Raw genomic sequence first — 14,057 nt, forward strand, 5'->3', positions numbered from 1 at the left:
TTCTAGCGATCGGTGATTGACGGAGCTAGGGAGAGAACGGAAGTCTGCAATCCAAAAAGCGCAGCAAATTAACACAGACCTGAATTTAACGTTCCATCAAAAATCAGTCTAGAAGACGTGCAACACTGTCCTGAGGAGCATAAGTAAATGAAACCAGTCATAACCAATTCCTTCCTTTTGGGATTCAAAATATGTAGAAGATCAATCAAATAACATATCAGCATGGCATTTTTTTTGATCTGAATATAAACTGAGATCACTGCTCATCACTCATCAAAACATACAAAAATGTGGTTCTATACAGCACCATTTTCTGCATTACTATCATATTAACTATATATAATAACTATATTATTACCCCATTTCCCTTCCTAGAAAAATGGATTTTAAAAAGGGACAGAAAGACCAAATGATAAATATGCCTGTGATAAGAAAGAGACCTTACTCGGATATAAGCATCCTGCTGGTGTTTGGCAAAGTACAGCATGTTGTCCAGGGCTAGCATTCCTGGGGGAGTCTGAGTAAAATCCATTGCTGGGTTTACATGATTCTGCAAAACATTGAAAAGGATAACATTGAAGAAAAGAAAGAGATAATATATAAGCATATTTTTGTTGCATTCATTATGCTACAAGAAAACATTTCATTCTGCATTTTTACTTTTCTATATTATTTTATCCCCCCATACCTGCATTTTAGGGCATACAAACAAATATTAGGGACAGGAGAGATGTAACAATTTTGTCTTATGCTTTTCTCCATACTTATATGTATTTCCTTTCTTTCAGTTCATGTGATTGAACAAAAATGTGTTGGCTTACTCTGTAGTTCTCTGTCAAAAAATATTGACTAATGTTGATTTTTAAAAAGGCCAGCAACCCAAACAAGAACAACCCTCACAGATTTAATATAGGAGAATTTAAGGAATGAGATTGCCATCACTTACTGGCAGGCAAAAGCTCCACCTATACTCAAGTCAGATCTCATTTCTCTTAGAAAGACTTGAGATTTGATAGACAACTATAGATTTAGTTAACTTCCAAACTTGGTTCCAACCGTTCCTCACCTCCCTGATTCATCTGGGAGGTGGGAAGCTGTTATGAGGTAAAGCAGGGAGATATTCCTGTAGAACCCTTGATTTATGGAAGAGTATTACACAATAGAACTCACAATGCTATCTTGCTCTATCACTGAATTTCCTTTCCACAATTCAAACTCAAAGAGTGAAGTCAGACAATTCTCACCCAGCAGTGGTGGGTTTCAAAAATTTTTATTACCGGTTCTGGGTTATTTTGTGGATGTGACTTGGCTGTCATTTGACAGGGTGGGAGTGGCTTGGTGGCTTGGCAGTCATGTGACTGGGTGGGAATGGCTTGGTGGTCATGCGACTGGGTGGGTGTGGCCAAGTTAGCGCTACATTTTGCCAATTTAGCAGTCCCCTTTTCTATTCTTTTTAATACTGCATGAAGTTTTTGCTTTAGGTTTTGTTTTACTAGGGGGAAGAGGTTGGCAATGCCTGGGGATTTCTCCTGTATTAGAGGCACCAAAATAACCAAGATGATATAAGGCAGTGATGGCTAACATTTTTCTTGTTGTGTGCCGAAGGTACATGCGCGCACATACACCAACACTCCCGCGTGTCAGCATCTGTAATGCAATGAGCGGCCTCTGATCTCATGAATCTTTTTCCCCACGCGCATGCGCACACCTACCATGCATGCTCCCCCCCCATTTTGGACCAACCTTTGCTGGTACAAATGGCCTACTCTTGCAGCGGCGGCAGCTCCTCCTCCTCCTGGCAGCCCCGCATTCCACATATCGTCCGTCCAGCCAGCCATGCCAGCCGGCAAGGCCATGGAGCAGTGAGTCGCCCAGCCTGCTGCTGGCATGCCGCCCTTACAGAAATGCTCTACTCTGCCCATGCAGGCCCCTATCGGGGACCACAAACTGGCTTGCCCTGCAGGTCCAGTAAAGAAAGCAGCATCCCAAGTAAAGGCGTGGCAGCTTGCAATCTCAGAGCACTGCAGCTTGAGCCAAGCTCGAGTGTCCTCACCACACGTGCAGTATCACACCATGCACCCTAGTTTGCAAATTCAATTCTTGAAAATGCCTTAAATTTGCCATGTTGGATGCTGCCCAGAGTGAGGCTGGAAGGAGGAGGAGGAGCTGACTGGTCACGTCTGCATCCCTCCCTGCCGCCCCGTGTGCCCGAGCAGCCCTTCCGCCTTCAGCTATTGCTGCTGCTAATCTGAGACCTCGCTTTTCCCCACCTCAACCACTTCAGACTCACTCTAAATTAGGCAGAGGGAGGGGGATGTTAAAGAAGAGGTGGTGGCCGTGTGCACAAGGATTCCTAATCCTTCCTTTTCTCTCTCCGGCGTTCCTCCTGCACAGCTCTGCTGCCCTGGAAGGGCAGCTAAAGTAGCAGGGGGAAAGGAAAGAGGTACTGGTCGGTTTGAGTGCTCAAGGGAGCAAGGCAGCATTTGCTCCCTCTCCTGCTGCTCCTTCCCCTAGCCATGTTGGACTTTGAAGAGTTTGAGTGGCAGTTAACTGAAAACAAACAGCGTAACGAAGCATGATTGAGGGTAAGCAAGTCCAACATGGCTAAGGGAAGGAGCAGCGGGAGGGAAGCAGTGAAGGGGTGATGGCTATTGTCCCCACTCCTTCTTGCTCTTGTCTGGACCTGCATCGCCAGATGGCTGGCTCAACCGTGTGTGCTGTTACTGCCAAGCTCAAGTAACTGCATTCATGCATGAGCCCACACATACATACACACCACATCGCCCTTTAAGGCAGAGGAAATGGGCAAGAAAATCTGATCATGGCCCGTTTTAATGGCAAAAATCACTTGAAAGAAGCCGGTGGAGATCTCGCCTGCTTCCATTTTTCAAGCCAAAGGCACTTAGGAAGCACATGCACACTCAAGAAAGGAAAAGGTTGGATAGAGAAAGATGTGAAGGAGCGATGGCCGTTGTTCCCCCTCCCCTCTTTCCAGAAAACTGCCCCCCCTCCTTGCTCTTCTCTGGACCTGCATTGCTAGACAGCCAGCTCAACTTCAGGCAGCTGGCAAACTCGCCTGCAGCCAAGCGCCGCCACCTTCCTGGCCTCTTTCTCAGCGATTCCCACTTGGGGGTGGGAAGAAGAGGCAAGTGGGCTTTTTAGAGAGTTATCCTGAGTAAGTCCATCCGTCTGGCTACCTCTCCTGCAACGGAATGGGATGGAGAATTCCCAATCTCTTTCTCAAGTAGCCAATGGGAGCATGTGATTCATAGCGCTTGGCATATTTCAGCTTGGGGATGGCTTTGGTGCACACTTTTTGGCCTCCCCCCCCCCTTTGAGTAGGGCAAACTCGTTTGGGGAATGAAATCCCATTTCAAGTCAAAGTTGAGGTGTGATCTTGTCTGATCTTCTCCCATTAGGAGAGAGCCAAAGCCATCCCTGTCTTTGGTGCCAGGAGATTTCACAGAGAGGCCTACTAGCACCAAAACAAGGATCACACGGACATGCCCAGGGACAGATTGAAGATGAAGAAGCACCAAAAATGAGGCATGAGGGAACCGTCCCTGAATGTGTGTTCTCCCTCCTCCCCCCACGCATGCATCTGCAACCTCCCCCTACTCCCCACACATTCACACATGTCTCCTGCCAACACCAGAGACCCCAAAATCAGATGGCTGGTGGAAGGCACAGGCATGCCCAGTAGATCTGAGCTGGGTGACTGCTTGCATGCCAGCAAAAAGGCTCATGTGCCACCTGTGGCACACGTGCCATAGGTTCGCCATCACGGACATAAGGTCTCCTGCTGGAGCAGGGGAGTTGGACTAGATGACCTCTGAGTTCCCTTCCAACCCTGGATTGCTGTGCTGTTTCAAAGCATCCTCTGAAGTTGCATCTAGTGCCAGGTTTGTGGTCCTTACTTCCTCTCCTTTTTCTCTCCCTCCCTCTCTCTATCCATCCATATCTCATTCACTTTCCCTTCCCATCCCTCTTTCTCCCTTCCTTCCCACTCTCTCTCTTTCTCCCTTCCTCTCTCTCCCTCCCCTTCCCTCTTTTTCTCCCCTCCCCTCCCTTTTTTCTCCCTTCCATCTCTCTCTCTCCCTCTCTCTCCCTCCCTCCCTCCCTCCCTCCCTCCCTCCCTCCCTCCCTCTCTCTCTCAAGATCTTTGGTAGGAGGAAGAAAAGCCAGACATTTTGAAACTGAGAACATGCCCATTGATCATCTGACATTCTTAGAGCTCCACTATTGATTAGCTTAGCCTGAGCAAGGATAGCTATCAGCACTTTGAATAAGTTCTCAACTCAAACTCCGTGCACTTGAGGATCCCCAAATGGTGAGGATTTCTTTCTTTCTTTCTTGAAGGCCTCCCCCACCACCACAGACAGTTTTTGCTCCCAGGGGACTGCAGGGAGTCTTGCTAGGCACTCCTCATGCCCTGTTTTGGGCCTAACAGGCCTCCCTAAAGCCCCTGGGAGCCATAATGAGGCTTGTGGGGACTCCTGGAAGGGGCAGGGGAAGGTAAAGTTGCGAGCCCGGTGGGGACAGTGAGTGGGGGATGCAGCAAGCTCTGAGGGGGGGGGGGCTAGTGAGACTTACTTGTAGGCAGGAGGAGGCAGATCAGTTGGGGGTGTAGCGCAGGCACCATGTGGCAGCTTAGGCAGGGAAAACAGCTTAGGCAGGCAAGCAGCCCGGGAGGTGAGGAGTGGCTGGGTGGGACAGGTAAGTGTAGGAACAAATGCAATATTGCATGATGCAATATTGTGCAAAATCCCCAACCAGAAAGGAAGAATGGCAATCAGGAACAAAGCCAGCAAAATCCTCCCAGTACTCCAGGGAAACCACCCTAAAGAGCGGCGAGGTCATGGAGTTCAAGTACTCCCCCAAGCATAAACTTGGAACTCCAACCCCACAAGAAGAAGAACCAAATCTGTCAGACAACTATGACGACAATGACCCCTTGGTAAGTGGGACAACTGAGCCCATCACTGTGCTTGTAGAACTGCTAATCCCAAGCACAGGGCAGAAGGTGATGCTTACAGCCCGAATAGGTTCAGGGTGCATCTGGTGCCTAATAAGTCCAACTCTAGTGGGGGAAAAAACCATAGTGTTTTGCCAGCTCTATAGGTCCAACGTGGGAGGAGTCCCAGCCACATTTGCTACAGAGCCCTGGAATTTGCCATAGAGAACCGCTCTGAGACTATTTATTTTATTGTGGCTCCAGGCATGGAATTCCCCAATCCTAGGATTATCATGGCTAAAAAAGTGAACCACAGGTGGGTTGGACAAAAGGGACCCTTACCAAAGCTGAAACTCTACTTCATGATGCCCTGGGAGCTAGATGAGCTGTGCAATTTCATAGACAAAAACTTGGAGTGGGGCTTCATTCAGTCTGCCACATCCAAAGTAGCTGCCCTGGTACTGTTCCGGGAAAGGAAAGATGGCTCACTTTATTTATGTGTCAATTATAGAGATTTAAATGCAGTGTGCTTGAAAATGTGCTCTGCTCCTCATGAAGGACATGCTGACCCACCTTTCAAAGAGCAATATTTTTTCTAAGCTGGATTTGTGCGAAGCCTGTTACCGAGTCAGGATTCGGGAGGGCGATGAGTGGAAGACTGCCTACTTTGGTATTTCTAGTTTAAGGTTCTCCTGTTTGGGCTCCAAAGGGCCCCTGCAGTAGTCATGCAGCTGATAAATGAGGTGCTGCATGAAAACCTATATAAGGGTGTTTTGGTATACCTTGATGACATTCTAATATACACCAAAACCAACATTAAGCACATAAAGTTGGTCCAAGCAGTCCTGAAAAAACTCTGAGCCACCAAACTATACGATTATCTCTCAAAATGTGAGTTCCACAAAAACAAAATATATTACCTGGGATACCGGATCTCACACCAGGGGTGGAAATAGATCCAGAAAAAGAGCAAGTGGTGTTAGACTGGGAAACCCTGCACACCCAAAGAAAGGTACAAAGCTTCCTAGGGTTTGCACATTTCTATAGGCAACTCATCCCATCATTCACCCAAATTGCCCTTCGTATTACTAACTTGCTGAGATCCAAGGGGGTAGATAAGCCTAAACCCAACCAGCCACTAAAGTGGAACATGGAATGTCAAACGGCATTCAAGAAGCTAAGAAAGCTCTTCTCAGCTGAGCTGGTGTTGAAGCACACAGTCCCGGAAAAACCTTTTGTGATTCAAGCCAATGTCAGCACTGAGGAAGCGAAGTGGCTGTGTTGCTTCAGGAAAACAAGGGAGGGTTAACTACAGCCCTGTGCATACACATCAAAAAACCTAACCAAAACCAAGCAGCGTTGGGCAATATGGGAGTTGGAAACCTAAAAAAATTCTAAAAATCTAAATCTAAAAGTATGGGGTCGGGATGATTTTATTACATTATATTAATTTATTTGATCCTTTTTATTAATTTTATTTTTTAAAATAATGTTTTATATTCTGTAAACTGCCTTGAGTCACCATGTGAGAATAGGTGGCAATATAAATTCAATAAATAAATTAGTCCCATTTCACTTAGGAGTGCCAATCTGCAGTGAATTCCAGAACATATTTCCATCTGATAAACTATTGTATAGCTTCCAGTTTAAATGGCTCTGCTGGAAGTTTGCTGACCTCTAGTGGTACTCCACAAAAATAACATAGAAAATCAAATTTATTCCCAATTAAATATTTATTTTTAGAAATAAGTTAAAATAAAGTGTGTTAAACCATTTAACACATTATGAATATAACTACAGTGCCTTTCACCTAGCAAAGATACATTATTATGAACCAAGTAATTCAACTTAAGTTTCCTGCATAATTGCCCTTTTTAGAAGTTTAGAAGTTACTTTCAGCTTCCTTGCTACATCATATTCACTTCCCTTACTAAAATCTGATAAAAAGTTCTCTGCTTTAAGTAATTTAATAATGTTCCTTATTATTTTTTTAAAAGACTACCAATATGTCCACTCAGGATCAAAGAAGAATGTTCACACTAATTTAGAATCAAAATCAGAATAGAGCTGGAAGCGACTTGGAAGTCTTGTAGTCCAGCTCCCTGCTCAAGCAGGAGATCCTGTCCCATTTCAGATAAGTTACTGTCCACTCTCTTCTTAAAAACTTCCAGTGATGAAGCACCCACCACATCTGAAGGCAAGCTGTTCCACTGGTTAATTGTCCCCACCATTAGAAAGTTTCTCCTCAATTCCAGGTTGCTTCTCTCCTTGATTAGTATTCATCCATTGTTTCTTGCCCTAACGAATGGTGCTTTGGAAAATAAGTTGACCCCTCTTTGTGGCAGCCGCTCCAATACTAGAACACTGCTATTACATTGCCCCTAGTCTGTCTTTTCTCTGGACTAGTCAAACCCAAATCCTGCAACCGTTCTTCATATGTTCTAGTCTCCAGGATTTAATCATCTTTAATTGCTCTTCTTTCCATTTTTTCCAAAGTCTTAATATCTTTTTTGTAATGTGGTGACCATAACATGAAGCAGTACTCCAGGTGTGGTCTTATTAAGGGCTTATAAAACACGACTAATACTTCACATGATTTTTATTCTATGGCTCTGTTTATACAACCAAGAATTGTATTAGCTTTTTTGGCTGCTGCCGCATATTGCTAACTCATGTTTAGGTGATCATCCACTAAGATTCTAAGCTAACTATCGCAGTTACTGTTTTTGAGCCTAATCTGTACTTGTGCTTTTAATTTTTCCTGAATAGGTGTAAAACATTGCTTTTCTCCACATTAAATTTCATTTTGTTGGATAGGGCCCATTGTTCATGTCTGTCCAGATCTTTTTGGATCCCGAGCTTATCTTCTGGGATGTTGATTATTTCTGCCAATTTAGTGTCATCTGCAAATTTGATTAGTTCCTTTTTTATTTCCTCATCTAAGTCATTTATGAAGATATTGAAGAGTACTGAGCCTAAGATGGAACTTTGTGGTACCCCACTGCTTACTTCCCTCCATGTAAATGTAGAATCATTAAGGGCTACTCTTTGAGACTGGTTTGTCAGTCAGTTATAAATCCATCTAGTGGTGATGCTGTCTATCCCACATTTTTTCTAGCTTACCCAGAAATAAGTTGTGGTCTACTTTGTCAAATGCCTTGCTAAATTCTAAATAAACTATGTCCACAGCATTTCGCTGTTCTACTAATTTAGTCACTTTGTCAAAGAATGAAATAAGATTGGTTTGGCATGATCTGTTTTTAACAAAAACGTGGTAGCTTCTAGTTATAACTTTATTTGTTTCTAGATGCTTTTTGATTATTTTTTCCAATATCTTCTCAGGTATTGATATCAGTGGTTTTGAGATAACGTTTTCCAGCTCCTCCAGAATTCTGGGTTGTAATCCACCACTCCCAGAGATTTATATTCATCAAGATAAGATAGGTGCTCTCTTATCATTTTCTTGCTTACATTAATTATTTCTAGTCTGTCTTTTGCAGTTATATTTTTGGTATGTTGGGCTATAGTTTATTTTTTTATAAAGATTAATGCAAAGAATGAGTTAAGCAGTTCTGTTTTCTCTCTATTGCCTGTTACTTACTGACTGTTTCCTTGAGTTTTTTCTTATTATTCATATGTTAAAATATTTTTTAAAAAATTATCTTTGACTTTTGTTGCAAGTCTTTGTTCATTCTGAGCCTTTGCTTTCCTGACTTCATCTTTGCAGATTTGGGCTATCTGCTGATATTATGTGCCTCTCTTTCCATTTTTTGTACTTATCCTTTTTGTCTTTCAGTTTATCAGAGAGATCTTTGAGCAGCCATGCTGGTTTCTTCTTGGATTTCTTGTTTTTATTTTTTAGTGGTATTGTGTTGGACTGGGGTTTTATGATCATATTTTTCAGTGTTTCTCATGTTTTTCAGTTGTTTTCTTTTAGGATTTTTATCCATGAAATTTTGCTTAGGCTCTCTTTGGATTTATTAAAATCAGCTCTTTTAAAGTACAAGACACTGGTTAGATTATATTATATTGTTTGTGTTTGCATTATATTGAATTCAAATATGACGTGGTCACTCTCCCCTAAGGTTCCAGCAACTTCAACTCCCTCTATCACTTCTTCTTTATTAGTAAGAATTAGTTGAAATATAGTTTTGCCTCTAGTTCCCTCCTCTGCATTTTGGATGACAAATCTGTCAGCTAAGTTGGTTAGGAATCTCCCACTTGCTGCAGAGCTTGTCTCCCAGTTGATATCAGGATAGTTAAGGTCTCCCATTACTACTGTGTAAGTTATCTGCATACATTTGTAAATTGATTAGCAAAGAGTTCATCTATTTGTTCTGCTTCGTTGAATGACCTGTAGTATATGCCTATAGCAATGTCATTTTCCTCCCTTTTATATTGATCCATATGGATTCTAGGAAATTTTCAACCTTTGTTTATTTCTGTAGAGATATATTGATCTTTTATGTATAATGCAACTCCATCTTGTCATTTGTTAGGTCTGTTTCTTTTGAATAATTTGTACCCTTCTATCAGTACATTCCAGTCATGAGTTTCATCCCACCAAGTTTGAGTAATGACAACTATATCATATTTGCCTTCATGGAGTAATACTTTAAGTTCACCCTGTTTGTTCCCTAAACTTTGAACATTTTGAGCAAAATTTAAAAGGCACAAAAGGAACAAAATTGCTAGACCAAGCCAAAAATGGTAACATTAGCAAGTATTCCATCTGCAGATAGAATCCTTTCACATGTGTTCTTTTTTATTGGTAAAATAACTGATTTTCCTAAACAGAAACCCAATTTTAATCAAAATATTCTATCCTAAGTAGAAACCCATGGTTAGGTCATTCATGTCATAATTATTATTATAGCTAGATCATAAATATCATAATTATTACTTTCAGACAAACAGAATCTTGAGGGAATGACCATCCATTTTTTGGCACTGACTCTATGATTTTCCCTAAAGATAAAAAAACAAATGAATTGATATAGGGTTTACAATAACCAGCTCTATAAAAACACCTGTTAAATCTTTTGTAAATGTTTTTCCACATTTTTATTCAATAATAGATTTCTATTTGTATAATTCTGAGAAGACTAAAATATAAAAATGAAGGAATTTTTCTCAAAAAAATTAAAAGTCAAAGGAAAGAGCAGAAGAAAGGGAAACTATGAAAATTGTTTATAAAATATACACCAAACATGAGGGAGGGGAAAGAAAGTTACAAAATATTATTCATTTAATTGGATGATTTTACTTCAATTAAAAAAAAATATGGAAAGATGGATAGAAATGTGGCCAGAAAAATAAACATATATTTGCAATCTTATGTATCTTTCTCATAAGAAAGTAGTTAGTTTCTAAGGTAAGTTAATCTACACTAAAATATTCTGAATTTTTTTTTTGTAAAGCTGTCCAGTTACTTGAAATGTGATGGGGGTATAGCAATGAAGTTTTAATTTTTTTTAAAAAAAATGTTTAATCAAATCAGCCTTCCTGGAATCTATTTTATGAAGTCTCCTGAATCACCAAGACTATTTTCCTTTATAGTGCACAGAGAAAAAGCAACAAAGCATATACTAATATTTACTCCACTTTGCTGAATAAAATGGTTTTTCTTTCCCTTTTTCTGTTCTTCTCTTTCCATGCCATTAGAGATTCCTTGGATTTTCCTGGATCTTTAAAAGTGTACTATTTCTTACTATTATCTTTCTCAATTTAATTTACACCTTGGTACATTAATATTATTCTTGCTGTCATCTATATTGCCTCTATTTTAAAAAGATTACATATATCTTAAACTCTCTTTTTTGAAAATTCACATCTTCAAGTGAATGCATCAGATGCCCTAGCTGTATATTTTAAGCATCTTTATTCTACATATATGAGGGAGGAGTGGATTTAATAATCCTGTTTCCTTTATTGGGAAACAATGGCAGATCTATAAATAGGAATTTCAAGAAAATGAAATATAAAAATAAAAAACTAAGAAAATAAAAATCAGGTGCTACATATTGAGAAATGCGCGACAAATAAACAGCTGAATAGCATTGACAAATATGGATTTACAAGATAAAAATCATTTTACTAAGAAGAGCTGAACCACAGATAATTGTGTAATGAGTCAGAACACTATCTTACACCTTGGAAGTTGTTCCAAGCATAAGTGATTCACACACGTTCTACCCCCACATATCTTGTACCTTACATACTTTTCACACATTTATAGAAATGAAATGCATATATTTCCTAAATGTCAATTATATTTATATTTTAAACCAAACACTGGGCTGAAACAAGTATTTTGACCAGATTATCTCTAATAGATATATACATACGACACTAAAGCACTAATTCATAATCTTTTGTATGATGATATACCATTAAATTTTCTCTGTTCAAAGCAATGCTTTCAAAACAACATAGACATATTCCTGAAAATTGAATATACCATATTTTTCAGAGTATAAGACGCACCTTTGCCCCCACCCCCCAAGAGCATGGAAATGTTAGTGTATCTTGTACACCGAATATAGCCATTTTTGGCCTCCCAGAGCCCTGCCTCCGTATTCTATTTTTACAAAAAATTGGCAAAAAACAGGCCCTTTTTGCAAAAATTGAGGCATTTTCTCCTTCCTCCAGCCCCAGGGGCACTCTGCAGGCTTCAGCAGGGCTGGGGGAAGGAAAAAATGCTCCCATTTTTGCAAAAACGGGGGCATTTTTGCCTTCCCCCAGCCCTGCTGAAGCCTACAGAGTGCTCCTGGGGGCCAGGGAGGGCAAAAACTTTTTTTATTAACTTATCTCTTCGAAATCTTGGTGCGTCTTATACACTGGTACGTTTTATAATCCCAAAAATATGGTAACAATTCCTTTATCTGATCAGAGACTTTATAAATAAGTTAATCTTTAATCAGAGGTGATATTCAGCAGGTTCTGACCGGTTCTGGAGAACCAGTAACAGAAAATTAGAGTAGTTCGGAGAACTGGTAAATACCATCTCTGACTGGCCTCACCCTCATCTATTCTTTGCCTCCTGAGTCCCAGCTGACCAGGAGGGAATGGGGATTTTACAGTAACCTTCCTCTAGAGTGGGAGGGAATGGAGACTTTACAGTATTCTTCCCCTGCCACATCCACCAAGCCACACTACACCCACCAACATGCCCACAGGACTGGTAGCAAAAAAATTTGAATTCCACCACTGAAGCATATTTGGATTGTACAGTAGGCAAATAATCAAAGTCCAAAGCATTCCCAGTAAGCAAGAGTAGCACAAGGCAGACAACAAGAGTTTCAGAGCTGATACATGCAGATTTGGTGGGGCCAATGCAAGCCAGAGATTTTACAGTATCCTTCCCCTGGAGTGAGGTGGGAATTGAGATTTTACAGTATCCTTCCCCTGCCACATCCATCAAGTCAAGCCCACCAAGCCATGCCCACACAACCAGTAGTAAAAACTTTTGAATCTCACCACTGTTTAAAGTGCTAATATATTTAAATTTTCAGATTTAGATAAAATTGATTGTAAATAATACTCAGTTGGCTCAGTATCCTTAAGAGAAATAAAATATTACTCCAGACAAAAATACTTTTGATAGAAATGTTTTCCCATGTCCTATAAATGCTTTGAAGGACAAATAGAGACAAAGTATAATCAGGCTTCACAGAAAGTTCGACTCAAAATGATCGTTGCTCTTCAAACCAAGAGATTCTGGGGAATCACTATATTCAGTTTCACTAGCTAATTTTTATCACTCTTTTCTCTTCTTTAAAAATACTCTTACAAACATCCAAAACAAACCTCAAAGTGTCTTTCCTATGCTTCATACCATTGTATATTACTGAAAATCCTTTCAAGATAAATATTTTTATGGTTTATGAAACAGGGTTTCATAGGTTTGAAAAGTATGTACTTATTAACTCACATTCTTTGTTATATCAGTTATATCATGCTTTATCTCCGTATAAATAAGATAAAAGTTGGATTTGCCAATAGTTTTTTTAAATAATATATTTACTTTAGATCAACAGGAATTATCCCTCCTATTTTTTTTTATAAGCTAATAATACAAATCAAATCTACAGTAACTATGGGCTGATTTTTGTATGAAAAAGATATGAGCAGACTTCAGTTTCATAACTAGAAATGTACTCTGAGATATGTATTTTTGCAAAGTCTTTTGCACTTAGTTATTAATGTTAACAACAATCTTAATATTGGCTCATGGGTGAAAAGCAAAGCAGATGTGGCATACTATTTGTGACAATGGCAAAAGTCACACAATGGAAATGAAAATACCTTCCTCCCCTGTAACTTGGAGTCTTAAAGGTATGATAAATTTAAAATCAAACAAATTATTTCTTCCAAAAGATGAGTGTCAGGTTTCTCACAGCAAAGATAAAAAGTGGAAGCAGGTTCAGACATTCAAAGACAGAAAACTAACGAAGTTAGTAACTGCTATACAAATCCTATGAATAGTTAACTCAATGTTTACATTCTTGTACTTTTTTAAAAAGAAAGAATTAGGCTAGAAACAGCATACAGTGGATTTTGTCCTAGACAAAAAGCCTGCTGGATTACCATGGGCCAGTCACTTTCTCTCAACCCTAGAAAGAAATCAATCGTAAACCACTACTGAAATACTTTGCCAAGAGCCAAAAACTGACATTAATTAACACTTTTCCATTTCCCTATGCAAATGCAACATTACTAAGCCTACAATCATTCTCCATGATCTACAAGCAAAATACTAGTCATTAGATTAGAAATGGGGGAATACACACTGAAGATCAATGAGTCGCAGCCATCATGGAAACCTAAACCATTCTGTCTGAATACCTTCCTCTTCCTCAGCAATACATGCAAACCGGAGTTACAATCAGGTAGGTTGCCAGAGCATATTGAGGAATTAAAAGTTAAAATACAAGAATAATTATCAGCAGCCAAGTGCTAATAAAGTGAAACTCTTTAGCAGAGAGGTCATTTAAGCTCTCCAGAAAGTGGGTAGGCATATTTGGGTTACAAAAGCTAAAGAGACAATTTAACAATTTAACATCTTGAGTGATGGCTAATCTCATTCTGCCTTTCTTCAGAT

At 40.1% G+C, this 14,057-nt stretch overlaps 1 protein-coding gene across 5 annotated transcripts in view; it reads right to left on the reverse strand.

The window, feature by feature from the left end:
• Positions 1-14,057, reverse strand: part of ELMO1 (engulfment and cell motility 1) — a 532,924-nt gene that overhangs the window by 274,915 nt on the left and 243,952 nt on the right. For all 5 annotated transcript variants that reach the window (XM_032235494.1, XM_032235493.1, XM_032235495.1 and 2 more), the window contains one exon: positions 446-550. In XM_032235494.1, the coding sequence (XP_032091385.1) occupies positions 446-550 (105 nt within the window). The remainder of the gene's footprint in view (positions 1-445; positions 551-14,057) is intronic.

This window comes from Thamnophis elegans, chromosome Z (assembly GCF_009769535.1).
Source record: "Thamnophis elegans isolate rThaEle1 chromosome Z, rThaEle1.pri, whole genome shotgun sequence".
Classification (NCBI taxonomy): Eukaryota; Metazoa; Chordata; class Lepidosauria; order Squamata; family Colubridae; genus Thamnophis; species Thamnophis elegans.